At 53.7% G+C, this 26,690-nt stretch overlaps 9 protein-coding genes across 9 annotated transcripts; 6 read left to right on the top strand and 3 right to left on the bottom strand.

Annotated features, from left to right (window-relative positions):
• Positions 1–530: 530 nt before the first annotated feature.
• Positions 531–987, bottom strand: SOH1 (suppressor of hpr1; the record flags this gene model as incomplete). The annotated part of the gene is made up of 3 exons (XM_049387226.1): positions 531–669; positions 720–853; positions 919–987. The coding sequence occupies 3 exons, from the start codon at positions 985–987 to the stop codon at positions 531–533; spliced, it is 342 nt and encodes a 113-aa protein (XP_049244999.1).
• Positions 988–2,105: 1,118 nt separating this feature from the next.
• On the top strand, positions 2,106–3,876 carry J4E84_004622 (uncharacterized protein; the record flags this gene model as incomplete). The annotated part of the gene is made up of 3 exons (XM_049387225.1): positions 2,106–2,130; positions 2,219–2,478; positions 2,650–3,876. 3 exons carry the CDS (start codon positions 2,106–2,108, stop codon positions 3,874–3,876), a joined length of 1,512 nt encoding a protein of 503 aa, XP_049244998.1.
• A 1,305-nt stretch (positions 3,877–5,181) lies between these two features.
• J4E84_004621 (uncharacterized protein) lies at positions 5,182–6,168 on the top strand (the record flags this gene model as incomplete). The annotated part of the gene is made up of 2 exons (XM_049387224.1): positions 5,182–5,445; positions 5,530–6,168. 2 exons carry the CDS (start codon positions 5,182–5,184, stop codon positions 6,166–6,168), a joined length of 903 nt encoding a protein of 300 aa, XP_049244997.1.
• A 2,279-nt stretch (positions 6,169–8,447) lies between these two features.
• J4E84_004620 (uncharacterized protein) lies at positions 8,448–12,645 on the top strand (the record flags this gene model as incomplete). Its single annotated transcript, XM_049387223.1, has 7 exons — positions 8,448–8,516; positions 8,566–8,589; positions 8,637–9,153; positions 9,200–9,601; positions 10,018–10,776; positions 10,826–11,136; positions 11,185–12,645. The coding sequence occupies 7 exons, from the start codon at positions 8,448–8,450 to the stop codon at positions 12,643–12,645; spliced, it is 3,543 nt and encodes a 1,180-aa protein (XP_049244996.1).
• Positions 12,646–12,867: 222 nt separating this feature from the next.
• Positions 12,868–14,114, bottom strand: J4E84_004619 (uncharacterized protein; the record flags this gene model as incomplete). The annotated part of the gene is made up of 2 exons (XM_049387222.1): positions 12,868–13,725; positions 13,776–14,114. The coding sequence occupies 2 exons, from the start codon at positions 14,112–14,114 to the stop codon at positions 12,868–12,870; spliced, it is 1,197 nt and encodes a 398-aa protein (XP_049244995.1).
• Positions 14,115–15,126: 1,012 nt separating this feature from the next.
• Positions 15,127–16,752, top strand: J4E84_004618 (uncharacterized protein; the record flags this gene model as incomplete). Its single annotated transcript, XM_049387221.1, has 1 exon — positions 15,127–16,752. The coding sequence occupies one exon, from the start codon at positions 15,127–15,129 to the stop codon at positions 16,750–16,752; it is 1,626 nt and encodes a 541-aa protein (XP_049244994.1).
• A 3,194-nt stretch (positions 16,753–19,946) lies between these two features.
• Positions 19,947–20,750, top strand: J4E84_004617 (uncharacterized protein; the record flags this gene model as incomplete). The annotated part of the gene is made up of 1 exon (XM_049387220.1): positions 19,947–20,750. One exon carries the CDS (start codon positions 19,947–19,949, stop codon positions 20,748–20,750), a length of 804 nt encoding a protein of 267 aa, XP_049244993.1.
• Positions 20,751–21,543: 793 nt separating this feature from the next.
• J4E84_004616 (uncharacterized protein) lies at positions 21,544–22,914 on the top strand (the record flags this gene model as incomplete). The annotated part of the gene is made up of 1 exon (XM_049387219.1): positions 21,544–22,914. The coding sequence occupies one exon, from the start codon at positions 21,544–21,546 to the stop codon at positions 22,912–22,914; it is 1,371 nt and encodes a 456-aa protein (XP_049244992.1).
• Positions 22,915–23,844: 930 nt separating this feature from the next.
• Positions 23,845–24,984, bottom strand: J4E84_004615 (uncharacterized protein; the record flags this gene model as incomplete). Its single annotated transcript, XM_049387218.1, has 2 exons — positions 23,845–24,784; positions 24,977–24,984. The coding sequence occupies 2 exons, from the start codon at positions 24,982–24,984 to the stop codon at positions 23,845–23,847; spliced, it is 948 nt and encodes a 315-aa protein (XP_049244991.1).
• Between the last annotated feature and the right edge of the window lie 1,706 nt (positions 24,985–26,690).

The raw sequence follows: 26,690 nt of genomic DNA, 5'->3' as shown, positions 1-26,690 counted from the left end.
ATCGCGACCGCGTCAGCTAGGGTGCTGCTTGCGAACGCGTTGCTAGGTCACGTCTGTAGTCAGTGTCAGGGTCTGCTGCGAGTTTGGTCGGTTGCCAGAGGAAACAAGAATAGATCACGACGTCACAGTAAAACTGTGATACGGATACGATAACGGTACAGTGTAGCATCGGACGATAGCGTCTAACACTTTCAATAGCTTCGTTCGTGGTAAGTTTCTAGATTTGCTAAATGCATCGCACGCTACGTTCGCTAAGAACGGGATCGTATGTGGATAAGAGAACGATTTAGTTTACGATGCAGCATCTTCGGCTGAATGCCAATGGCGGCACGGGAAGTCGCATACGCCGTGTGGCGTAGACTATTCGTACGAGGGATGGAATAGGAACGAGAACGAGCTCTGGCCTATCGAACCAAACTTGGCTCGTTGTTTTCAGCTGCCTCCGGGGCTGGGAATGTCGGCATCGTCGGAGATCTTGGCAGTGACCAAGCGAACTCGCGATGATCGACAATGTTTTGGCTCGGCACGGCTCACTCTTTCTTCGCTGGGGGCACGGCGTTCCGCTGGCCCTCGATGACGAGCCTGTCCATGAGGCCTGGGGCTAGAATGTCCTGGCGGAAGCGCTCCTGCTGCAGCAATTCCAGTGCACGCAGCGTGGGGCCGGGGTGACTGCGCCGACGGGGTCAGTAAGCAGGCGGTGTGAGGGGCGGCGAACATACTGCAAGAATCTGGTGTACTTTGGGTCTTTGAAGTACTGCAGGTAGCCGAGGTATGCGACGAACTCGGGCTTGTCGAGCGTCTTTTGCTGGGCCAGGTAGTTGAGATAGACGGGATTGGCAAGGCACTGGACAAACTAGGCGCGTGTTAATGAAGGTCAAACAGGGGCTAATGACGACGCAGTATAGGGGAATTGCGGACCTCGAGCTCGAGCTCAAAGCGCGAGTAGCCTCCCACGCCCGGGACATGTTGCGCCGTCTCGTGAGCCATGGCTGGAGTTGCAGACGTTTGACAGCTGACGGTGCAAAGTCACGATGCGAGCGGCGCTTGCAGGTCACGCTGAGGCTGAAGAAAAGCAGTTCAGGGTCTTCCCCGCAATTGCCAGGTTGTGTAGAGTCGGCAGCTAATCCAGTTGGGTAGATGAGGCGGGCTAAGGATCACGCACTTGCACAAACAGGTGCAAGGACGGCAGGGTTGATGAGCTTGTCGTCGACGATGGCGGTGGGATGTACGCAGTGATGGAGATAGTTGTCGGCGCTGGCTACGGAGAGGCGGTGTTTTGGGATTCGTTGAGGCGGCCTCTACCAGACGTGTATCATGCTCTGCGAGCGCACTCTGCAGGCGGCCGACACAAACAGAGGGCGTCCAGCGCAGCCAAAAGCGATGTACATCGATGTCCAATGCCCCTGCGCTGCCGTGCACGTGCAGCTCGGGCCTTGACCCCACAGCATAGCGGATTGGCACCCTGAGTTGCCGTCTAGACAGTCTTTTCCGGGCCAAAGTGGCTGCCCAGGAGCGTTCTGGGAAGCTCGTGATCGGGCGCTCGAATCACAGACAGACGGCGCCACGGAACCACGCACCCACGGTTTTGCGGTTGCGGTAAACACGAGGCCCAGCCCAGCGCCCTCTAAAAGCCTAGCTAGGCCGCGCTTGCCTACACCTCCCTCTGCTCCCGCCTCCTGCCTCCTGTGCATTAATCACTGCCATTGCCATTGCCATTGCCATCGCCTGCCTTTGCTTTCCTCCCTCACCGTCACCACTCCACCCACGCCCAGCCCCCGCGCATTGCTGTCCTGTATTCCATAGGCGTTGCATAGACTACTAACGGGCCTCAAACACCAGCCCATCAAACACGCGCCCCGCCCGCCTGTCGCCTGCCCGCCAACGGGGCCCGTCTATCCTCAGCGCGAAACACAGCAGCATCGGTACCGCCAGTCTTAGCAAAAACCGCGCCCCTATTGCTGCTTCTGCCGTAGGCGAGGCGCGCAGGAACAGGATTGCCCGCCGTGCGTCACCAGCCAGCAGTTGCACAAAGCACGCCTGTCGTCTCCCGCGGCGCCAGTGTTTGATTGGGCCGCCCAGCAGGGTTGTGAGCAGCAGACGGCATCATGTTTGCAGAGCCGTCAATGCCAGGTAAGGCTGCTCCTGAATTTGCCTGTTTCACCGAGACTTGGGCTGTGACGAAATAGGACGCGCCGCTGATCATATTGCTTATCTACAGAAAGGCGACCCTCGCCAGGCCTGCAGCTCAACCTCTCCTCCAACAACCCCTTCCGCCGCGCTGCCTCTCCCGGTTTCCCCTCGCCCGCCAGTGCCAACCGCTCGAGCTCGGGCAGCAGACCAATGTCGCGCAATCCCTTTATATCTACCTTCGAGGCCGAGTTTAACAAGGAGGCATCCAGAGACCTCGTTGACATGTCGGCCACCATGAAGGACTCTCCCAAGAAATCAAACTTTGGCTTTGCCGCCGAAGAGCTCTTTGTACGTTCCTCCCCCTTGCAGGCCAATCGCCCGTGCCGTGACGGCTGCCAGCGCCGTCACGTCGTGCAAGCCGCGCACGCTGCACGCTGTAGTAAAACGCGGTGCAGTCTCTAGCTACACCACCGCCATTGAGCCATCAACATGGACCGCTTCAGGCGCTTTGTGATGCAGTTTGCTGACTATCCTGCCCTTGCCCAGGCCAACCTCACCATCGACGACACCGATAAGAAGCGAGCTCCCCCGCCACGACCTGCCCCTGCTCGCAGCGGCACCGATCCCCGTGCAGGCCACCGTCCCTCGCGCTCCGAAGAGGAGAGACAGCGCATGCGGGAAGCTTCTCGCGGAGGCTCTCGACCACGTGGACCTCCCAGCTCGTCGCGCCCTCCCCAGCTCAACAGCCCCGAACGCCGCGAGAACCGCCGCCCCCGACGCAACTCCGAATCCTCCATTATCGACCGAGGCTCGCTCGACCCACGTGAAGAGCGCAGGCGCAGGGAGCGCCGCAAGGAGCGCGAAGAGCGTGCTAGAGACGGCAAGGACAGCAAATCTGGCGGCAAGAAGGTCCGCAGGCCGCAGGGTCTTGATCTCATTGACAAACTCGATGTGACTGGCATCTACGGACCTAGCATGATCCACCACGACGGACCGTACGACGCTGTGCAACCCCATCGCAACCGTAAGAAGGACCAGCGCGCACCCATGCATGCTTTCCCCGTCGGTTCAGCCAACAACACTCTGGGTGGTTCTGGACCTCTGAACACAAAGATCGATCTGGACAGGATCCATGGCAGGGGTGCCGAGGGCTTCACCGACTTTGCCGGTGCCGAGACCGAGTGGAAGAAGCCAGCCCCAGTGGCCGCAGAGTTCAGCGCAAAGGGCCGAGAAGACATTGTACACGGCGAGCAGACCCATGGTCTTGGAACATCCACCTTCCTCGAGGGCGCCCCGGCTTCCCGCAAAGCGATCCAAGAAGAGTCCGATGCTCAGAGGCAGAAGCAACTAGCTGATGGCGGTCTCGGTCGCAAGAAGTCCATCGCCCAGCGATTCCGCGGTATCTCTCAGCCCCGTCGTTACGGTGACGGCCCACGCATCACTTCGCCCGAGGCACGCTACGGAGCTGCCACCAGCCCAAGCGGCCCTTACAGCGCCGGAGCCATCTCGCAGACCAAGGCCGCAGAGCAGAACCCTTTCTTCAGCGACGACTACGATAAGGCCTACGACGCCAAGGGCGCAGCCATCAAGACCAACGAGGGCGGAGCTTCGCCACCGCGGGGCGCTGCGTTGCAGCGATCCATCACCACCGACAGCGTAGGATCTCCCACAGGCGAGGCCAAGCCCAGCGGTGGGTTCCTCAACCGCGTCAAGTCTCTCAAGGGCGGACGTCGACGTCCCGCTTGAGAAGTCACAGGCATGGTTGAAATGATTCAACCACTCCACTCATCTTCCCTCTGAGCGGCTTGAGTCCATCTCGAAGGACATAAAAGACACGATGTATATCGCGCCACGGCGACGACTGCAGCCAGCTTATTTCTCCTATCGTCACACACCTCCCTTCGGGACATACACTTTCCTTCCGTCTGGCGCTGGAGTCGTTGGTGCTTGAAAGCACGAGGTCTGGATACCACTCATGTGTAACAGAACTCAGGCACGCTTCAACAAGATAAAGAAGGCTCTCCCTTCTTCAAACCACCAGCTTCAATTTTTTCAATCGAGTCACTTTTTCCTTTCAATGCGCAGAAATTGGGCTACTTGCATAGCTCTTATAACACATCAAGTTTGCGATACTTTGGGGATGCGAGGCGTAGAATCTGTAGCTAGGAATCAAATTTGCAAACATCAAGATACCATACCATGGGAACTCTACACATGTGATGCCGTTTATTTGCCTCCGTTGATCGCCGTCTAGACCCGCTCGATGTTCAGGGGCATCCGATTGTTCCTGGCGTCCGCTAGGATCGTCCTTGACGCGTTCCTGTCGCCCAAGAAACCCCCACTCGAGCTTACTGCCCAATCCTTGAGGGGCGGACCATGACGCCGCAGCTGCGTTGCCCCTGGCACATGACCTGAGAATCTATCGCCGATATCAATGCTCTCAGCCGTACGCCACGACGCCAGCACTAAGATCGGCGGCGCGGAAGTTTGGATCGCAAGCCACCACCGTATTTCTCCAGTAAGATCTTCGACGCCACGTTTCGGCGAGATATTTGCCTAGTGTCGGCTAGTCGATTGAGTGGTGCGTTGCTGTGGAAGAGGTTAGCTGCGATACGTATCTGCGGGCTGAGAGGCGTTGATTGATGCCTCAGGTTTGGGTTGAGCATGTAGTGCATACGAAGGCTCAGGATTTTGTAGAGCTAGTACATGACGTGGATGCATCACTTGAACATTTGAGACGTGAAGAAGGATGGAAGTGCAGGTGCTGCTCTTCTTTGATCAAGGCCTGGCGCGTCGAGACAGCGATGGGTCTAGTATTAGGCAGTGTCAAAGAGATTCTCATATGCACGTAATTCTGGTAGCCACATCGGTTTCGTTGTCTGTCGATTTGTGTCCAAGTGGATGGACAGTAATATTGTACGGTTTCAACAAAGGTTGCACCTTCCTCTATGCCATCTCGCGCTAGCGCTTCTCTTTCCGAATGCGGTTCCGACAAGGCTGCACCATTACACTCACAGTACCGTGCCTCACCATCATACACCGACTAGCGATATGGCTGCCGCCCAACTAGCTCTTGATAGGTTGAGTATATCAGCGAGACCCGCAGAGCCGTTGCTCGCATCCCAGTTGATTGGCGACCAAGACCTTGATGGGCTGCTCGAGAGCGTGTGCAATGTCAATCTTCAGCACCAAAATGGCGTTGGAGCGAACGTACTGCAAACTGGAGTCAAGAGCTTAGACGATGCTTTGGGCGGTGGCATACAGAGCGGAAGAGTTGTAGGAGTCAGTGGGGAAGCTGGGGCGGGTGGGAGTGAGGTGAGTATCCTAAGTCTGGAAATCGAGCAACAATACATCACGAAGGGGTTTTAAGACAAAAGAGCTACAGACTAACGCTTTTAGATCTGCTGCACGCTGCTTGCGAGTTCTCTTCTTCAATACGAGAACTCGACGGCTGCTGTTGTTGATACTACAGGCAACTTCGATGTACTGCGACTTTACACCATGATCGTCGCTCAACTGTCACGACGACCAGACATCCAAACGTCCTTACGTGTCTCACTAAACCAGGCGCTTGAAATTTCGACTGAGGATCTGGCAGCAAAGGTACTTGACCGTGTCAAGATTATGCGTGTTTTCGATTTCGTGGGTGTGAGAGAGGCCATTGGTGAGATCCGGGATGGAATCGAAAAGAAGAAGGATCGTGAACGTGCTTCAAGTCCTGAGGAGACGAAAGCGACTTTACCCATTGAGGAGTCTGCGCAGGAGGAGCCGCCCGTCGAGAAGGTGCCAGTGAAGCGAACTTATGTTGCAGACAGCGAAGACGAAGAAGACGACGAGGAGATGTTATTCGATTCAGACATTACCGAAACCACAGCAGCGCAGCCTGTACAGAACCCAGAGCCAATTCGGGTCGAGTCTTCAGAAGACACAAATGCAGAGATTGTACCGGGAGCCATGAAGATCGTTCTGATCGACAACCTTGCTCAAGTCCTCAACCCTTTGTTGAAGAAAGACTATATACAAGGTATCTACTGTTAAACCCCAGCCCCAACATTGACTGACCACTCCCAGCAAACGCAGTAGCAGCTACATTCCTCACAACGCTCTCAGACCTTACACAAGCCCACGCACTCCACACTCTCCTCGTAAACCCAGCTCTCCCTCCACGCGCTTCTTCACCAAAACGCCCTTTACCACAAAACCAGCTAGGCCCTCTGCCTCCGCAACAGCGGCGAGAGCCCCCACTTCCGCCTTCCATCTTCGCGAGTAACGATGTCGTACCAAATCTGGTTCATTTACTTGGACGATACATTGATATGGAGGTGTTGGTGAGTCGGCTACCAAAACGGAAGATGGACGCGAAAGTGTACTACAGTGATCCTGGCGGGAAAGGGACGAAGCGAGGTGTTGAGATGGTGAGCGTGCTGGAGATAGTGAGTGATCGCTGGGGAGGGAGGACTGGTGCGTGGGGTACTTTTCGCGAGAGCAAAGATGGTATCAGAGATATTTGAAGTGTATTCGATATCTATATACACTTGTGTGAAATCGATCACGGGGCTTCTGGGGAGAATTGGTCATCACCAGTATTTCTTACCCATCCTTTCAGTGCTTCGCGTATGTCATCTTTGACTTTGACCCTCTCTTCCAGCCCTTCCGACTTTTTCAGATCCCCATACGTTTTCTTGCGAAGCGCGTCAGTAGCCATCACCGCTCCGCCAAGTAATCCTGCTAAACGAAGAGCTTCCATCCATAATCCTTTCCGACATATCCTACTTGCTCCCCGGGGGTCTAGTTGCTTCCGGCCCTGCAGCACACCGCCGATCAAAGTCTCCTGCCAGCCTGGCGTCCACACAGCGGAGAGATTACTCGGCACGGCTTTTTCGGTAGCAGATAATGCGCGGCGCGACCACGTGAACTCGCGGGTTGTTGGAAGGATACTGAACGGTTGGAAACGATAGCCGCCTTTCCACTTCGTGGTATGCTTTGGGTCGAGACTCTTGAGTCGACCTGAGGAGGAAAAGGCCCGCTCGCATGCTTGTGGTACGTATTGGGAGTCTGGCAGAACCAAAGTCTCCAAGTAAGCATTCCGAGGACTGATTAGTAGAGATGATGTAGATGACAACAAGGAGGTAGCTTGTTTGACTGCCAATTTGTCGGTGCAAGATTTGCTCAGCGTAAGCGGGGCATCAGGTCGCGAAGGCTTTGCGCGGACAATGCCTAAAAGAGAGAAGTTCGATCGACCTCGAAGAGCCAAAGTCTCTACTTGGTCAACTGCGTCAGATGCGGTAGATAGAGTTGGTGGTGCACTAGTCCACGGCGTTGCATCTTCCTGCGCAGCCATCGTGAGCTCCATACTGGCATCTCCACAGGGAGCTTCGGAGCAGTACATGTGGATGGACACATCTTCTCGGATAGTAAATGGCTGGCGTAGACTTTCGGGATGTTCATCAGGCGACAGCCGCCGAAGGAAGTCGGATGCTGGATAAGGCGGCGTCGAGATGAGAATGCATTCGTCTATAAGATAACGATTAAAGGCTCGGAGCGCTATGACTTCGGCGTGCCAGTCGTGGAGGATGTTGCCGCGTGCGAGGGGTAACTTGTTGGAGGGGAGACATTTCATGCCAGTTCTAAGAGGGGTTCAGCTGGTGCCATGACTTGTTCACAGGTCGTATCGTAGTATGTTCGAGTATGCTAAGTTCAGAACAATTCAGGAGCTCCACTTCCTCAGTGGGGCGGTTTGCCCCTGCTGTCTGAAGTGTATGTGTGGTGTCACACCCGGTAAATCACTGGACTACACGATACCCGTTGAAGAGACAGTCCTCGGAGGTCGGCTGATGGAAATGGCTCACCCTAACGATACGCATGATAGAGCGCCACCTTGACTAGGTCATGAGCATAAGCAAGCATAGCTCCTTCCGGAAGCAAGTGAGCGATTACCTTTAGATAAGACGATTCCGGCGAGGGGTACCCATTCCCTTGCGCCATCGTGGCGGGGTCTCGGCTTCCTCTTTTCAGGTAGCTGAGCAAAGGCCCGGAGCACGCAGTCTGCGATGGCATCTGCGGCGGTGTCTGCAGCCATGGCAGTGAAGCGAGGTGGTGGGTGAAGGAGCGAGGGCGCAGTTGGGGCTCGGAGCATCCGGGGAGCCAGGCACGTCAGGGTCCATTGTTACCTTCGCAGTCGCAGAGCATCGCTCCTGCTACTCAGTCACAAAGAACCCTGTCACACGCTCAGCGCGAGTGAGACCCAGACTCCTTCACCTCCCCGTATCGCCTTGTTCCTCCTCTTCTCTTCTCAACATGCAAGCGTTTGGTGAGCAATGGCCGTGCGCCGCACCGTCGCATTCGCGACTCAGACACTCACAATCACAGTACCCAAGAACCGACGAGTAAGACTGGGCCAGTACCTCAAAGTTACACGGGCTGACACTTGCGCAGCCAAAATTTGATCTACACCTACGAGTGAGCTATCCATACTCAGGCATACGACCAGACTCTGACGACAGCAGATAATCGACCTCAACAACGTACCACTCGTTTCTGGCACCTCATTCATAAAATGGCACCTCTCTCATTCGACGGCCGCCGAGCACCGCGGTCGCACAGATAGCTGCCAAGTCAAAGACCATAAAGTCGCCTACAACTACGACATCACCCTCCCTGTCCGTCTCACCGTCGACAAGAATGGCATGCTGCAGGAGTGTTATGTCGAGTTGGAGGTTGTGCAAGAGTACGGCCGAGGCTCAGGAAGAGGCGAGCGCATCACGTTAGGAACTGTCAAGCTCAACCTGGCCGAGTACGTGGAGCAGAGCGAGATGGCCACTATCGCGGGCGAAGAACCAGGCGTCACGAGGAGGTACCTCATGCAAGACAGCAAGATCAACAGCACGCTCAAGGTCGGAATATACATGAAGCAGACGGAAGGCGACAAGAACTTTGTTGCGCCGGCCTTGAAGACGGCGCAGGTCTTCAGTGGCATCGCTGGTATCATGGCGGGAGAGCAGGCCGAGCTCGAGGACCACGGAGGTACGACACTCTGAACTACACACTGAGCTCGTGCTAACGCCCACAGCTGCGCCCTCCCTGACGAGCAAATCCCGCGAAGCCGGCGAGCTCCAAGACATGTACAGACGCACCCTCGCTGCATACTGGTCCGCACAACCCGGCGAGCTCAAGGCCGACGAATGCATCGAAGACATATTCGCTGGCGGAGATGGATGGGGCGACCGCGAGAAACCATACTCCCAGCAGCCACGAGCTCAGCCCTTGCGATTCGCAGCAGGCGATAGCAGCAGCTCTGTGAGCGAGAGCGAGCACGGCCACATGCGCGGCGGCAGCAGCGCTCATCGTAAGTCGCATGAGACGCTGCGCCCTGGAGATATGAAGTCGAATCACTCGCCTAATGTGCGGGGCCGGGGAAGTTTGGAGCAGCAGGCATCGCAGATGAAGGCAGAGGCAGCGCGCAAGCGACATCGTCCACACCATGAGGTAGATGAGTTTGACCTGCGCGAAGATCTCTGCAGCTGGCGTCGTCCAACTTGAAGTTCAAAAGGTGCCACTTAATGCAAATTCCTACATTTAATATTGAACTCTGAAGTAATGCTCGCGGGCGTCGCACTATGACGCGCCTCACACGTGAAAGCGCGATGGCAGAATTAGGGCGGTCACGAAAGTTGGAGCACGCATCGCACTTTCCGAGCCCGTCGCTGCCATCCTCATTGCACTTTTCCCCCGCTTCGTCCTCCTTCATGCTTGCGCCCCGGACCTCGAGTGCATTTGTATGCCTCCGATGTGAAGCGCAAATTGCCCGACGGCGACTGCCCGCTTTTCCTCGCCCACCATCCCGAGCCAGGTTTTCTGCGTCTGCACGCCGCCGCGGTGATGCTGAAGACGAGCAACCACCGCCTCTGAAGATCACAAAACAAGTGACGCCGATCAATCGCTTGAGGAAGAGGAAGGGAGAAAAGATCCTACGAGAAACTTCGCAAGATCTGGGCGTCAAGCGATTGGGCGACGATGCCGATATCTTGGTCCTGAGGGAAGTCGGGGAACCAGCACAAAGAGAAGCCACCACAACCACCGAAGCCTCCGAAGATGCCGAAGTAATCGAAATCTCCGAACCTCTCGAGGTCCCAGACATTCTTGCCTCAATCGAAGAAGAAGGGAAAGCGCTCGCGCCGGAAGAAATATACAAGCAGATCGAGACCTTGCGACCGAACAACGATGGCGACCCCAATGACCCGCATCACGTCAAGCAGACTACCTTTGTCAAGCTGAGAAAGACCCTCATGAAAGGCTTCACGCAACAGCAATTGATAATCTTCTACTCGGTCGCAAAGAATATACGGCAAGAGAAGGTCAATCAGGGAGTGATCGACAGCATCAAACGGAAGGACCAACTAGGAGACCAGAAGCAACCTGTGGAGCGATCAGAATGGCAGCCAGGTACTACGCCGATAACTCAACGCCTGCCTGGCGTTGATCGTATTGTCAAGATCATGGGCTACCGCAAGAACGTCAGCAAGCAGCTGCTTGTTGATCGCATAATGAGGGATGTTTGGAATCTCGTACTCTTGGAAGAAATCGAATCCCCCGGAGAGCTAGAGCTTTCTCTGCAACCGTGGCAGGTGATGCTGCTTAAGGCTGGTGGTACGTACTATAGCATCCTTAATCGTGGATCTCGCTAACATGCCTGCAGACAAAGACACCCTTTTTGACAGGATTCGACGGACCCGACGAGTGAGGCTCGACATGTACAAACCGGATAACGCCCTCCGCATCACATCCGATAAGACGACAGCAGAGTACGCTGCCAATGATATCGAGGAAGCCTTCCAACACACTGAATTGAAGCGGATGAACCTGAACAACTATTTACGCCAGCTAGCAAATGGTCCTGTTGCGTTGGATTCAAAGTCCAATCTGGTAACTTTGTTTTATACACAGAAAGACTTTGATGTCGTCTCGGCTCTGACTCGCACGAGTATTGAGGCAGTCGGCAAATCTATGGTACGCACGATCTCTGTAAATCGTTCAAAACCGAGCTAATTCTTTTAGTTGGAAATCAGAGGCTTCGACGTGAGCTCCATAGAAGAGGCAAAAAGGACACTGGTCAGGTTTTTGCCTTTCAAGGATGCAGCTGAGCGTACCTTCGACACTCAGAAACTAGGAAGTGCCGAGAGTGCAGCGTTCTTGTCGCCGGTTCCTACCGAACACGATTCTTTCAAATACAAGTATCGCAAACGAGAGCTGGGACGTCTGTCAATGCCTATCATGCGGCTCACTGAGCCTGACACTGTCGAAGCTCAGGCTGCGAAACCCGCAAAAGCCCCCAAAACAACACTCCACGGTCTCGTGAACCGGACTCTAGGGACCATTCTGCGACCCGCTTCTGCTGTGCCATTGCCTAAACACGAGTTGAGCAATTGGATACCGAACCCAACATACGAGGTCTCCGCCGAATTTGGCCAGGCTCTATTCCCTCTCGAAGATGTGGACCCCAGCCGAGTAGTGGAAGCTGCTCTTTCTGATCCATCCAAGGCACCTTTTCTGTCAACATTCCCAGGACTGAATAGTGTCTTCACGTCGCCCAACTATTCTGTCGTTTCGCGCTTGCAAGCACCATCTTTGCACTACGAATTTAGACCCGACCTGGAGCACGAGCCAGGACAAATATTTCCCAAACTCAGGATCCAAATGCGTACTGGTCGCAGTGGTGCCAAAGCCACTTTCCGCAAACTCGCACTGAGCTTCGATCATCGTATCCACGATGTTCTGCTCCCAGACAAGGCCGTAGATGTACGATTTCAACGCCGAGCAAACCTCAGCTTCAACAACAGGGACCACAATGACGAGAATGTACAGGCATGGGTTGATGCCGTAACAGACAACATTGAGAGCGGTGGCCGCCTCACTGCGCCACCTCTCCGCATCCAGATCCCCAAGTGGACTATACCCGGATTCCCGAGTGAAGAAACGGGCATGCGTACCGTCACGTATCACTTCTCTGGTATCCAGTTCCGGCAACCGGTGATTGGAAACCTATTCGGTGTAGGTGTTTCGTACAACACTGTGCAGTCTGGCAAGCTCGGTGCCAAGGGCGGCGCGCTCACTGCGCATTACAGTGGCCATGGCGATACAGAGTTGCGCGACGAAAGTGCGATGAAAGCCTTCGTGGAGAGGTGTTTCAAGATGGCAGACTTGATCACTGATGCGAGTAAGCAGACACTTCCTCCGTCTCGCGTAGTCCGCCCACGCGATATGAACAGCGGACGGAAGGCGAAAAGAATGGGTTTATCGGGCGATCGAGCTCAGGCTGTGGATGAGCAGAGCATTGAGCCGCCGAACGATCTTGTCGAGCGCGTTGGGGAATATCCTGATGTGAAGGACGATGTTGAGGCGAAAGAGAACGCTGCAGCTGTTGAGGATGTGGTGGAAGAGCAGCCGGTTGATGGATCCATGGAGTCACGATCTGACGACTCGGTTGCCGAAAGCGAAGACAACGTTCGCACTTTGTAGTCACCCAATTCAACTTTTCAAAGCAACTCTCACCAAGAATCTGGCCATGCTCCTAACTTGTTAGCACTCATCTCAGGGAGCGTCACGTCAAGAACATCACAGTGAGACATTCTCTTCGAGCAAGTCATCAGTTCGTAAGAATCGATTAGGCCATAGTATGGTGATCTTAAGAAACCACGGATGCAACGAGTAATAATGTGTCCATGCTTCTACATGGGTTATCTACCGTGTATCTTGCATGAGTTGTAGCAGGCCTTCTGCGGCGTCGCTCTTAACACCGCCGACACTGCTAGCCAGACTGTAGTGTTGTTGCTTCATTCTCTGAAGCCTGTAGTGCGGGTTCTCTTCCTGCACGTTGATGCGCTCTGCATCGTGCTCCCCCATTCGTGTTCTTGAGTCAGAGTGCGGAGGGTAGTAATTCCTGGGTCGCACAGGCGACGAGAGTTGATCGGGGGCTACTGAGTGGGGCAGTTGAGGCCCGGGTGGTGAAGACGTGAATGCATAGCCGGGCACCATGCGCGATGATGCGGGCATGTTGCCTTGGGGTATGGCGAATTGAACGGGTGCGGGACCGAGTTTGGAGATCGGGTGGAAGGGATCTAGGTTGGCCCTCACGAAGACTGGTCCTTGATCGCGTCGCGGAGAAGATACGGTGATATTGGGTACGCGGGGATCGCCTAGAGATTCGCGTGAAGTTGTCATGGCTGTTGATCTTGACGCGTTGAGCGCGTCCGACGAGTAAGAGGCGCGAGCTTCGTAGGGTCCAATGATATCCGCGTCGCGTTTGGTGACTTGGTTTGTCTTGAGCTTATACAATCCAAACTTGAGACGCGTGCGCAACTGTTCGGCACGCGATTTCCTCTTTCCTTCCACGGGTGCTGGTGCGGGGGGAGCCGCTGGCATAGCTACACGTTCTCCATGTTCGCTCTTCTGGCTGGCACACAGCTCGTAGTTGAGAAGGTCGGAGAAGGACTGATTGCTCTTCTGGGAGGCTTGTATTGGCTCTGGTTCGGGCGAGGGTGTTGGTGTAGCGCGCTCGGTGGGAGATCCAGGATCTGCGAGGCCAATAGGGTTATTCTCCTTCGATATGTCAGTGGTGTAAAGACGCGTCAGTATCGCGTGTGGCCTACCGTATGCTTCTGCACCGCATCAGTGGTTAGGCGCACGCCGGCGGTAGGGTGACTCTCGTTGCGGGCGTGGGCAAGCATCTTCACACTCTCAACGGCCTCAGCGCCGTCGACGTCTTCTATGCCCCTCTTCTTGCTGTTTGAGTTGGTCTGGGGAGTCATGAGGTTTTCCTTGCCGACAGGGTTGGTCGGGGTGTGCGTAGTAACCTGCTTCAGCGGGCTCTGGGCTCGAGCGACTTCAGACGGTCCATGAGGGGTGGAGGGCGTATTTATGGCCTTTGGAGTGAGATCCCCAAGCACGCGTCGCGAGGGTGTCTTGGAGGGGGTATACTGAGTGGCCATGTTTGGCCGCTGCGGTGTTGTGGCGCTCATGTTGTCTTTGCGACTTGAGGGATATTGCGACGCGTTGAGACGGGACGAATGACGCGCGTGGATGCGCTCTTGTGATGTGGGACGGAAGAGTAGCCACAAAATAGTCTGTGTCGTGTTCAACGTTGGGAAAGACAAATCAAAACAGAATTGGAAGGAGGGTGATGGTGTGGGAGCAGTCGCGTCGCGGTTGGGGAAGTCGCAGCAGAGGCGCTAGGCGGCGCGATTGGGTGGCATGTCAGGGTCCAGCTTGGCGAGAAGGCGGGATGGCGCCTGAACTAGCACAGCACAAAGTTGGCATGACTGGGAGGTGTTCCAATTCTGTTCCTCAACCCTTTATCTACTATCGTTACACATTTGCATTGAAATACGCGTCGAACAACACCTGTTGGGGCTCTCGAAGAACGCGTGGCGTGAAGGACATCCTCTCTGCACTTTCCCCGTTTCTGTTGCTGCCAGCAGAGCCACCTTCACGAGTAAGCTACGACTAGGACACGTGGATGGTGATTAATCCACATCTTCTTAGCCATGGTCATGTCGCTTTGCAGTGAGTAGATCACCCCGACTGTAGTACGGCGCGTCTCAAGCTAGAGAACCCACGCGTTCGTCAAAGTTCCGAGGCACTTGCACAGATAAGATAGCACGATAAGATGCAGCCACAGTTTCTGTGCACGAACCTACGTGCATGCCGGCCGCACTTGCCTACGGGTCTCCATTCCTTGTCTTACGTCATCAAAATAGAAGCAAATGCACGGCTACGCGGCTCCATTGCTCCACCATGATGGCTCAGCCACACCTACTCACCAGCACAGCCAACCCTTTATACACTCGGCTTTCAAACCTCAAAACCCCTACAACAGAACCTGTTCAAGTCCAGAGACTCACATGCACCTTGAAACTCGACCTGAGCATCTATCAACAATCTGTTCGTTACCCAACTGAGGCATCCACTCTCTAGTGTACTAACCCGATCAGCATATCCACGATGAAGGGCTTCCTTCAAAAAGCCAAAGCCGAACTCAAAGGCTTCACTCAACGCGACGAGCCTTGCAACTCAAGATTCGATGGAACCGCTGAGGCACAACATCAACACCACTTTCCTCCAGCTCATCAGCAAGGGCAACAACATGGAATCAGCGACCCGACAACCCTAGATATACTTCGCTACCGCTATCATCACGGCACTAACCTCGGCTCGGTCTACGTCATTGAACGATGGCTTCAGGGCTCTCGATTTCCTGACGGCTCTGAGGGATCAAGCGAGCTTGCAGCAGTACAGGCCTGGGTCGACAAGATTGGCATGGCTGAAACGAAACAAAAGTTCGAAGAGCATTGGGCCAACATCGTAACCGATAACGCCATCGGATGGCTTGCTAATGTAGCCAAATGCACTACCGTCCGCCTTCCCATCGGTTACTACGACCTCCCCGGAGCTGTTTTCACCCAGGGCACACCTTTCGAGCCGTACGCAGGAATATACACTGAAGCATGGAACAGTATCCGCACCCTGATCCAACGCCTGCGTGCACGCTCTATTGGAGTTCTCATCGATCTACATGCATTGCCAGGAGGTGGAAACGCGCAGGAACACTCCGGTACCAACAGTGGGCGTGCTGAACTCTGGACCAGCCATACCAACCGCGCGCTGGGCGTTCACTGCTGCCAATTTATTGCTGAAGACACAAAGGCTGGAGCCGAGATTGCCGGTCTCCAGCTCGTCAACGAGGCTGAGTGGGAATCAGAACGCATGTATGAGTGGTACGACGAATGTATAGCTGCTGTCTCTGCTATCGATCCCGGGATTCCTATTATCATCTCCGACGGTTGGCACCTGGAAAAGGCAGTCGACTGGACCTTGCAAAAGAACTCCATATACTCGCACCCGCAGTGCCCAGTAGTGATCGATACGCACTATTATTGGGCTTTCACAGACGAAGATAAAGCAAAGACACCACAACAAATTACCGAAGAGGCCAGCACCAAGCTTGGGCAGCTCGACGGTAAAGAAGGTTCTGTCCATGACCGTGGTGCAGTACAAGTCATTGTTGGAGAGTACTCCTGCGTTATGACCGAAGACTCTTGGGCCAAGGGCGGCGGGGTCCCCAAGGAAGAGCTCGTGCAACAGTTTGGTCAAGCGCAGAGTAGGCGGTACCAGCAGCGAGCCGGCGGCAGTTTCTTCTGGACCTGGAAGATGGACTGGATGCCTGGTGGTGAGTGGGGCTTCAAAGCTAAAACGGAAGACGGGAGCATTGTGCCACCTCAGTATACAACAATATCCGCTGATGATAGGCGGGGGGTGGTCGAGAAAGCCAGACACGAAAAAGACGGGCGGATGCATGAGGCTGTCCAACAGCACGTGTCTTACTGGAGTGGAGTGGATCCCAACGGTCACTATGAGCACGAAAAGTACGAACATGGTTGGCAAGTCGGATATCAAGACGCTCTCGCCTTCTTTGGGTGCGGAGAAACAAAAGGCGACAAGATTGGCATGTTCGAATTGTGGGTCCTGAAGCGAATTAGAGAGAGTGGATACAGAGGTGGCTTCACTTGGCTTTTCGAGCAAGGCCTGAGGAAAGGTGCGCACGACTGTTCCTCTGCGCTCGGAATCTAAGGGTTTGTGCACGGACGATATGGCTCTCGGTCACGACCGTTTGCTGTTGCTGCCTCAGTCACGAGGTACGTGCTCGGGGTGATGACGTTACGGTCAACAGGCGGACTCGCGACCTTTGTCGGTGGAACGTCTAGAAAAACGACAGAGACAAACATTCAAGCAATGTATGTTGGGCGTACAGTATCACTTTCTCAATGAATTTACCACCTCCCCTCTTCAACCCCCCCTAACTTGATCTCGCGCAATCCCTCAATCTCTAGAAAACGCCAAACCCATGGATCACACCCATTTTACACCCCCTGGAACACCTGAAGAACGGCCTGGCGAGGCGCTGCTTTTACTACATGACACACTCCCCAGGCGGCCTTATCAAGCTTACTGCGTCACCGAAGCCTCTTCACGACCGTCGAGCCCGGACAGGCTTATTCCAAAACCCCTTCGAACATCAACGACACCTATATTGCAGGTATCCATCGACATAGAGCCTGTTGAGACTGAAGACTGCGATCAAAACAACAATTTCACCCAGACAGCGGCAGGCAGTGCTGCGCAGTATGTCGAACCAGCAACATTACGCAGAACGGGACAGTATAGCAAAAGACAAACATTCCCTCCCAATCGAAAGCCGTTGCCGGAGCGTACAAGATCGGGAAATACACCAAATCACATTACACGGGCTGTCACTCCACGCGGAAGCCACTTGTTAGCTCCATCTGAGGTGACGGTGTGCGACCTGCCATCATCACATCCACGGATGCAACAATCGACTCCTTCCAACAACGAATCTGGTCGGACCGGCTCACACAAGCCAATTGAGCAATGCGATGATATTTTGGCTACGTATTCGCGTCCGCTACCACCACTACCGCTCGGGACGGCTTCAGTGATAGGCGAACAACAAGAAATCGGCGCGCGGAGCGCAGAAGTTTACCGAAGTTCGGACGAGCCGGCTCATCCAGAATACTTTGAAGGAGCAAACGAGCTCAATACCCTCGATACTCAGGCGGGACCGCTGTCCAAGGGGAACTGCTACCTCGTTCCACGTCGGCCGTTGCCAGATTTACCGATATACATCAGCCCAGATCATTCGAGTCAAAGAACTGCAGCGCAGAGCGCGTCCTCATCACACGTGGCAGATGGAACCTCATACGACGCCCTCTTTGAGTCGAGCATTAGTGCGCGAGAGCATCGTGTCTCGGGCAGCAATACACAAGAGCCCACGGCTACTGACCCATACGAACCTCGCGGCCACTGGGAAGACATTGACGATGACATGCGAGCACTGCGGCGAACTCAACCCAAAGATGCAAATCTAAAATACCAGTTTGGACAGCTACCATCTTTCAGCTCAGCTTCACCGCCATTGATCTCGCCACTCCGCGGCAATTACCCGCACTCAGTCGGCAACTTCACAAACGCCGCGCCTTCTTTTCATTCGTCGACCGACATTCAAAACGGTCCCAGACCGCCTCCTTGGGGCTCATACGAAGATCTTGAGATGCAACGTCGACAGCGCGGCGATGCGAGAGAGCGCGCAAAAGTTAGAGGTAGCCGTTTGACGGCAGACAGCTCTTCAGTGTACCAGAAGTCAATGTCAACGGACAGCCTGGGTAAAGACCCTTCAAGAGAGGTAGAAGAGTACAGGGAGCAGATACTAGTAGTGTACCCGGATATGGAGTTCAATGGGGAAGCTGGGAGAGGTGATCGAGAATGGTGCTGCTGCGTGTTAATGTGATAGGTACTCGATTCACGATCGCGCTCGGTGGCAATAGCGCCCAGCAGAGGTGCGCGGATTCCGGTCTTGAAGTGGTCGTGGGCAGAAGACTGCAGTTCGTGCTGTCGAACCAGCTGGGCCATCCTTGGAATGACAGATGTCAATCACAGACGCACAGAATCACGGCGATCAATTCAACACATCACCAAAGCTGCAAATCTGCCGACTATATATACCTCGAATCTAGTACTTTATATTTAGACAGCGCGCATCATCATCCACCAACAATACCACACTGCACACGATTCCAAAGAAACACAGGTTCAGGTTTCTTCAACAAGTCCAACTCATCAACTTGAAATCTAACAACACTATTCTACCCCGATCTTCCGTGGCCACACACTCCAGTCTTCACGTATCACTAGCGCATCATACCCAATACGAGTTTATCATCAAAAATGCCTTATAGACTCATGAGTCACGAATGGATCAGGCAGAACAGAAACAAAGCTTTGCCAGCCGGTACTCGACGGCAAATTGAAACAGGACTGATGAACCCGGACTACCAAAAACTTACGAAGGATGAAAAAAAAAAGAGACGAGGAAAGGCTACGAAATCAAGAGAAGCAAAGGCTAGCAGCGGAGAAGAACAAGATAGAGAAGGCTACAGGGAAACCTGCTCATCTGCAGCATGGTCATACTACCAAGAAGTGAGGTTTTGAAGATACGACGTGTTGGTTGTTGAGCCAGTCATGGCGAGTGCGGCCAGAATTTTATTTCGGTTATCGATGGATTCAGTGCTGGTTTGGTTTACTTGCCTGGTGCAAGTGGTTGACTTTTCACAAGCGTATTTTGCAAGGGTTTAGGTCGGTTGCGCAGGCTTGCGCAACTGTCGCTTGTCTATGGGTTGATGTTATAGTACAAATGAGATATATCTTTGAATTGAACTGTCTGAATCGTTGTAATGTGAAAACCAGACTGTTCAATCACTCACAATATTCAGCTCGCGTCAAACCCGAGTCGAAAGAAAGCACTAATAGTCGTTCGTATGCTGGCGAGACGAAGTCATAAGCCAATTTGGCTATTCTGAACTGCTACCATATGTAGTATGCCGCGCGTTTGGTAATCAAGCTCGAAAAAGTGGGTGGTACTGTGTGCCGTCAATTGTTCAAGAATCGACAGGTGGTTGCCAAACAGTGAATGTGCGGCTCTTACATTCCCAACCAGATATTGAAGGCAATCAAGTATCACTGCATGGCAGCTTCAATGACAACAATATGAATGCTCAGTAGGTGTTCCAGACCTGTCACGCAGCAAGGTACATATAGCTAGCAATTATCGCACATCGTCAAGACACATCATAAGAGACAGCCTCGACTACACTAACAATAATCATTACCATTCTACATTCTAAGCCTGGCGCTTGCAACTTACAACCTATCATCTTCATCCAAATTCTCGTAGCACAAACTCGATCAAGATGCATCTTTCATCACAGAAACTCCAGCTCCGCCCTAAACTTACCGCCGTTCTACAGCACTCAAGCAAGAATTCCATTTCCAAGACCCCTGAAGCTTCAACATCAACGAAGCCAGCTAGCAGTATCAACATCAAAGACAAGCGCAACATCAAGATTGGCATCGTCGCCCTCCGTACCGTCAGCAAATGGACCGATAAAGCTGCACTGACGCTCGAGAAGCTCGAAGGTCAAGAGGCATCGAAGCACTGCCAAGACCGCCAGGCGCGCTTGCTCGCAGAAGATGGCAGTAAAGGGTACGGAAAGCAAGTCCAATATACTGGGGTATGGAGAGAGACTGTGGTATACCCGGTACCTGCCCAGGTTGGCAGCACTAGGGGGATCGAAGCACACGAACAGCCCAGAGTGTACGGAGCAGCAGCGCTTTCCAGTAAGGGAGAAAGTCAGATTCCGGCCACCACTGTGGAGGCACCGCTCGTCCAGACTCATCATGCACATGTCTTGGCTTCCGTTGAGGAGTACTATGACGAAAGTAGTGATGACGAGGAGGGTGGCAGTACTTCTAAGCAGATCGGTATCAACAGCTCGACACACGTTGACGCAGATGAAGTTACCGATGAGGAAGATACTTCTGATGATTCCAGCGATGATGAGAAAGAAGATGACAGCGACAACGAGAAGGAAAGCGACACGGACAGCGATGACGACTTGGATAGCGAGGCGCATGATAGCTCTGATGATGTTGAGGATTCGGATGAGGAGGAGATGGAGGCGAAGCATCCTACGATTTTGAATAGTACGAAGTGAGGAGACAGAGGACAGGGGTAGATGCGGGTTAGGTGTTTTGGTTGTGAGGAAGACGCGTTGTCGGATGATGTAGCCTTGGAGGCCATAACTGACGGATATCGACCTAGAGCAGGAGAACTAAGGGTAGATACAGTGACAGCTTAGATGTATCTATACATAAAGTGTTGATGCGTGGTTGTACTGATGCTGCGAGGAATGCGACTTTCAAATACTTCGCCAACCACGAGCACGGAGGTAGACGGAGCTATCCGGAGCGATACATACCATCTCAGATCCTTAAACAGAGCCAAATGATCATGTTTTCCTGTGCTGTCGAAATCTACCGAAGGACCGAAGTAGTATGCGCGTCGGGCAGCATTGGTTCGGCACATATGCCGTAAGGTTTACACAATGACGTACCTGTGTAACTGCAACAAAAAGCCATCGCGAAAACCTCCAAGCAGTTTTTGTTTGTGGAAAGTGTGCTCATCTCTTAGTATACCAACCAATAAGTATCAGCAAAGTGGCAGTAAATGTGACCAGTACAGTAGCCCGACAACAGGAAGTGAGAGCAGGGCACCTGTAGGCTACCAACGGCACTTCGCAAACACCCCATAGCACGTTCCTCATCCCCTCTCACTTCACTTGCACGCCTTTGGCGAGTTTTACGTTTGTGTTTTCATCCCACGTGCGCTCTAGTCCGAAAGTCGCTGATCGGCTTTGCCCTGCATTGTTCGCTCAGTTCGGTCCCACCCACATCCTCCTAGCAACGCCCGCATCCTCGCAGTCAACATCACGACTGTCAATTGCGAAAATGTCAACACACTTTCGCCCGCGCGCGACTACGCCTGGCCCGCCGAGCCCTACACGTCCATCCACGGCGCGCTCCACGATTCGCGCTATCTCGCCGTCGCCGCCACCGAGTTTGGATGAGGCTTCGCGACAGGATTCTGCGACTACTGGGTCACCGAATGTTGATACTCAAACTACATTCGGGGATGCAAAGGTGCGACCAAAGAGCGATGGTTATCCGCGAGCATACGTGCATGGTTCTGGTCATGAAGAGACGGACTTCGCCGACTACACCACAACTCCAGGAAACGGTAACTTCGGAAGCTCTCCCGCAAATATCACTGCCAATGTCACCATCAAGAGAGGCGGCGGAATGATGACAAGGCGGTCACCGGTAAAGCGCGGTTCCAGATCAACAAGTCCGAAGAAACGTCCGTACAGCACACCAACAGAGTTGTCTTCGCATCGCGAGTCGACATCGCGTGACCAAGACGACATGACAGCAACCAACCCGCGAGATGCAGAGATACAAGCTGGTGACTACATCGACAGCGACGCATACACCGACTGCCCAGACACACCCACCCCAATGACAAACTCCCAGAAACGCTCCGCCTATCTCCCGCTCGGAACTCCGACGCCCTTCCCAAAGTCCACGCGTTCTTCGAAGCAAAAATCCAGATCAAGCCTTCCTCGTGCCACCCCTACTACTACGCCCACAGCACCGACGCCAAAGCTCGAGTTCTTTGAATCATTCGACGAGCAACCATCCTATGGCTCTGGGCTTTTCAACACGGATCATCCCCAGATGTCTATTGGGCCAGAAGACAAGCTCATGGCGTTCTACACCCAGACTGAGCGTCGGAAGATGCGTGAACGAGCGCTCGCAAGGGCTGCGCAACCGGAGAGGGCAGTGCCTGGCTCTCAGGCAGGCTACGCGCCAACGTCAGATCACCCAGGAAACGACGCCTTGATTATGCAGCAGCCCCTGCGAGAGGAGGATATTCGTGCGTGCATGCATCTCGCCCCTCCACAGCAGGCCATGGAATCACCGCCTCGGAAGCCTATGTCAGATGCGGCTGGCAACGTAGCGCGACACGTCTCGCCATCCGAGGGCTCATGTGTCTCCGGCGGAACGGTCACTAGCAAACGCTCTGTCTTTAGCACGCCTGGCAGAGACGAGCTCGAAAGGAAGAAGGCGATTGTGGAGACTGACGATGGACCGTTCGCCAAAGCAGTGAGCATGGCAGATCTGAATGAGAGACGCAGGGTAGTCAGTGAGGAGGGAGCACAAGGTGTACGAAGGAGCGAGGATTTGGAAGCAGAGAGCATGCAGAAGAAAAAGAAGGAGGGTAGGACTTGTGGTATGGGTATCGGGTGCAATGTCATGTAGAGATTGTCAAAAAGCTCGGAGATGTTTGTTTAGATTTTGCATCGATGCGATGGAGGAAGGTTCTGAACCGTAATATGAACGACAGCAATGAGTAATGATGAGGCTACTAGTTTGATGCTTAGCATAATATTGTAAAGTAACAATGAAACTGAAACTTCTCTGACGCGTGTGACAGAAGTATATCGCGAACAGACAGTGAATGCGACCACTAGCGAGCGCAACCGCAATACACTTTTGTTTGCCTCTTCGACGTCCAACTCTTCACTCGTACAACCCACTTTGAAGATCGCGACACATTAGCAGCAAAATACCACGCAATGGATGCCGCGCTCGATCGAGTACCAGCGCCGTACATGCTCGACAACCTGACCGCCGACGCGCAGCGAATATCAGCGAGCCTGCCACCGGACGGCTGGGATTCAAGCTCCGCCCTCGTTGGCCTAAAGCGTGACGTCAGTGGGGTATCGGTCGTGGTGAGTAGCACAAGCCCTAGACGGGTAACTTTGTCTGTATCAGCTGCTAACCAAAGGCTCCGTGAAGCCGTCAATAGCTGCGCCGGGCGATGCCAACGATGCAGGACATGCGCGCGGTGGTCTCTTCGCATGGCTCCGGCGATTGATCCGCACCGCTTGTCGTCGCTTCCGTAAACGCCACAAGAATGCGAAAGGCTCCTAGCGAAAGGGCCGGTGGATGTTGAACACTCCTAGCGATCAAAGAATAAGACATTGGTATGTGTAGAATGCGTTTCCGAAAGTCGAGCTAATAGCGCTTCTTAAATGAAGAATCGGCTGCGATGTCGAGTGCCTGTAGGATATCGGTACCGAAGACGACAGTCATGTATGCGGGGAAGATGACCCAGAGACCACTGCGGAGAAAGTTAGCTTTTCTGTCCCTTGTAGTACGAGGTGCAAACAGATGCAGGATATCAGCTTACTTCATGACAAGGTAGAAGACCAAAAGCGTTGCCCAGTCGTTATGGCGAACGTTTGCGAAGCCAGAGAAATACTCATTAAAGTCTACCATCGTTAGCTTGTGTATTGCCCGTGTGTCGCATGTGAACGTACAGTAGAGTACTGTCTTGCTGACTGTCATGACTGCTGCAGCAAACCCGATGATGAGCGCGCGGTTGCCAGTCTTGCCGCGTACCTTCCTGCCGCCAGAGAGGAACTTGCCCACGCCCTCGCTGAGCTGCAGGCCAGTACCTCCAGATGTAGGAACACTGTGGTTGTATATGATCATAGAGTAGAGGCCGTATAGCACAAGCTCCACAGCGTTCAGCATGGCTTGCGCGCCGCCAAACCCATCATGGTTTTCCCATCCGGGCCATCCGTATACATGATCGATCGAAGCGTAAATCTCATACGGCTTCCAGATGGGCCACTGAAGCGCGCCACCAGCCATGGTATGTGGGCGCAGAAGAACATATAGCGTGTCCCATAGCACAAGCGGGATCGAGATGGCAAGCCAAACTATCGTAAGATTGGATGCCGTGTGGCACCACGTCGGCTCATCGATCTCGGATGGAGAGGGAGGGCTGATTTCGGCTTTGGCATTGGAGATTGCGCGCCTCGCAAGCGACTTTGGCGGCGGTGACGTGTTGAGGTCTGGAGAGGTGGGCGCTGGGGACGCGGTCGATGTTCGTGATCTTGGCGTCTTCTTGACGGGTGATGGCTCTGTGGCAGGGAAGTCGCCTTGCGGATGCGAGCGCGTAGACACCATGACGATGAAGAGAGAACAAGACGGCGTGAAGAATCTGGGGTTCAGCAGCAACTGCGAGGAGCGCAATGGAGGGGAGAATGTAACGTGTCGCAATGATGCAAAGGATGCTAGGGAACTAGTGGAGAACGGCTTCTGCTTTAGCCGGGCGGGGCTGTACCTGAGACGGGAAGGCTCGACAAACAGAGTATAGTGCATCTCGCCCTGGCATGCACACATGCAGGCTGCAGCACGATGACAACACACTCATACACAAACTAGAAAATTTCATAGCTCTTTGCTTTAATAGGTAGGGACCGACTGCATACTCCAAGCTAAAACAACACGTCCTCTAATCACTGCTTACCCAGGCATTCCCCTTCGACGAAGCTAGGCTTATGGAATCACCCCAATCTGCCTGAAAACAACGCTTCATCCTTCACTACCTAGGTAGAGACTGCTCAAGAATGCTTGATAGTCCATCTAACAGTCGACTTCCCGATACCAGAGTTGTCGCACTCCGTCTGTCCCTGAGAGGCAACAACACCGCCAGACTTTGTTCATTAGCACACAAACTTGGCACTTCCATGGGAGAGCTGGAACGTACCTGCCATTTGTTGAGGGCAAGCTCAGTGATGTCCGCTATGTTCGAAGACCCAATCCAGGTTTCCTGGATGTTGCGGGTGCCTGCTTCGAAGACACAGGTGCCGTAGTACAAGACACCGTGTGTGTCGGGAGTGTTGTCCCAAACGCCATAGTAGGTGTTCAGGCCGCGGGTATCTGGTGAATGGTCAGTCAGACGCTCTTTTGGCCACAACTACTCTACAGAAGTGACTTCAGAGACTTGGAGGCTTACAGTCACGGATCACCGCACAGTCTGCCGTGTTGGCGAAAGGAGCAGGATGCGGGTCGAGAGTAGTGCCATCACAGGTGTCAGAGTCGGGGGAGCCAGTGAGCAGAGCTCGTGTCGCCACATCGCCGGGGTTGGCAGACACGACTACTGCTGCGCTATTGAGGTAGAGAGTTTTGCCATTGAAGTCGATCGGAATCCATTGAATCGCAGCATTAGCGGCAGAGAGGGGTATTGGAGCTGGAGCCGCAAAGGCCAAAGGAAGCAGAGCCAAGGTAGAAAGACTGAGGAGTTTGGAGGAAATCATGTTGAACAATGAGTATTGGTAATTGTCGAGTTTCGTGTGCTTGGTGATGCTGTTGATGCTGGTGCGAGATTTCTCTAGAGCTGGCAACGTCTTATATACAACAACATAAGCAGGGGACTCTGTCTTGAAAGACGCAATACAGATCTGTATATTCGTTGCAGGTAGGCTTTCCGGTCTCACGCTGCACTCTGCCAATGGTCTAGATGCTAGACAGTTGGTGGTCGACTTCCAGGAGTGCCTCGTGTCTGCGCGGAGGTTGAACTAAGCTTCACATCTGTGCAGGAATTTATCGTTTCTACGCAGGTCAGCACATCAGTGCTTACAAGGTCGTCTTATTCCAGGCGGTAGGGTGGCTTTTAGGCAGTGACTCTGACTGAACTACGTCTGAGGGTATTCGGGATCGGTGTTGCAATATCAATGACATGATGTCGGAGCCTATCATGATGTCTGCTTTCATAGCTTCGCGTTACACTGTTCTCATCGTGATAAGTCTAATCGGTGACGGAACCATTTCAGGGGGCTTGAAACGGTGAATGGTGACGGACTTCAAATTCGATTTTAACCTCAGAAGAAGGCAGCGATGACAGCCCCCTGCCCTCGTATCTGACATGCGTGTAATACTGGCGCAGAGAGGGAATCATCTAATTACTTTGGGCATGTCGCGCATGCCGCGGTCCGGCGTGAAGTGGAAGTGGGCGACCCGGAGCACATCCGAGTTGTACCAGAACAGGGGAGCTTCCCGAGGCCATCCTCCCCTCTCGCCTCTTATTTTTTGTTAGACGCTTCGGATCTCGAGATTTCTCTCTATATAGTCTTGCGATAGCCAGGTATCGAGAGATGTGATGTGTCGAGTATCTGAAATCATGTTTGAAGTCTGACATCATGCCAGACCCTGTTACGACTTCAGCTCTGACATGCTGCTGC

This window comes from Alternaria hordeiaustralica (genome assembly GCF_023758085.1).
Source record: "Alternaria hordeiaustralica strain BMP 2776 chromosome Unknown scaffold_7, whole genome shotgun sequence".
NCBI classification, from domain to species: Eukaryota; Fungi; Ascomycota; class Dothideomycetes; order Pleosporales; family Pleosporaceae; genus Alternaria; species Alternaria hordeiaustralica.
This window is presented reverse-complemented; position numbering and strand designations above follow the sequence as displayed.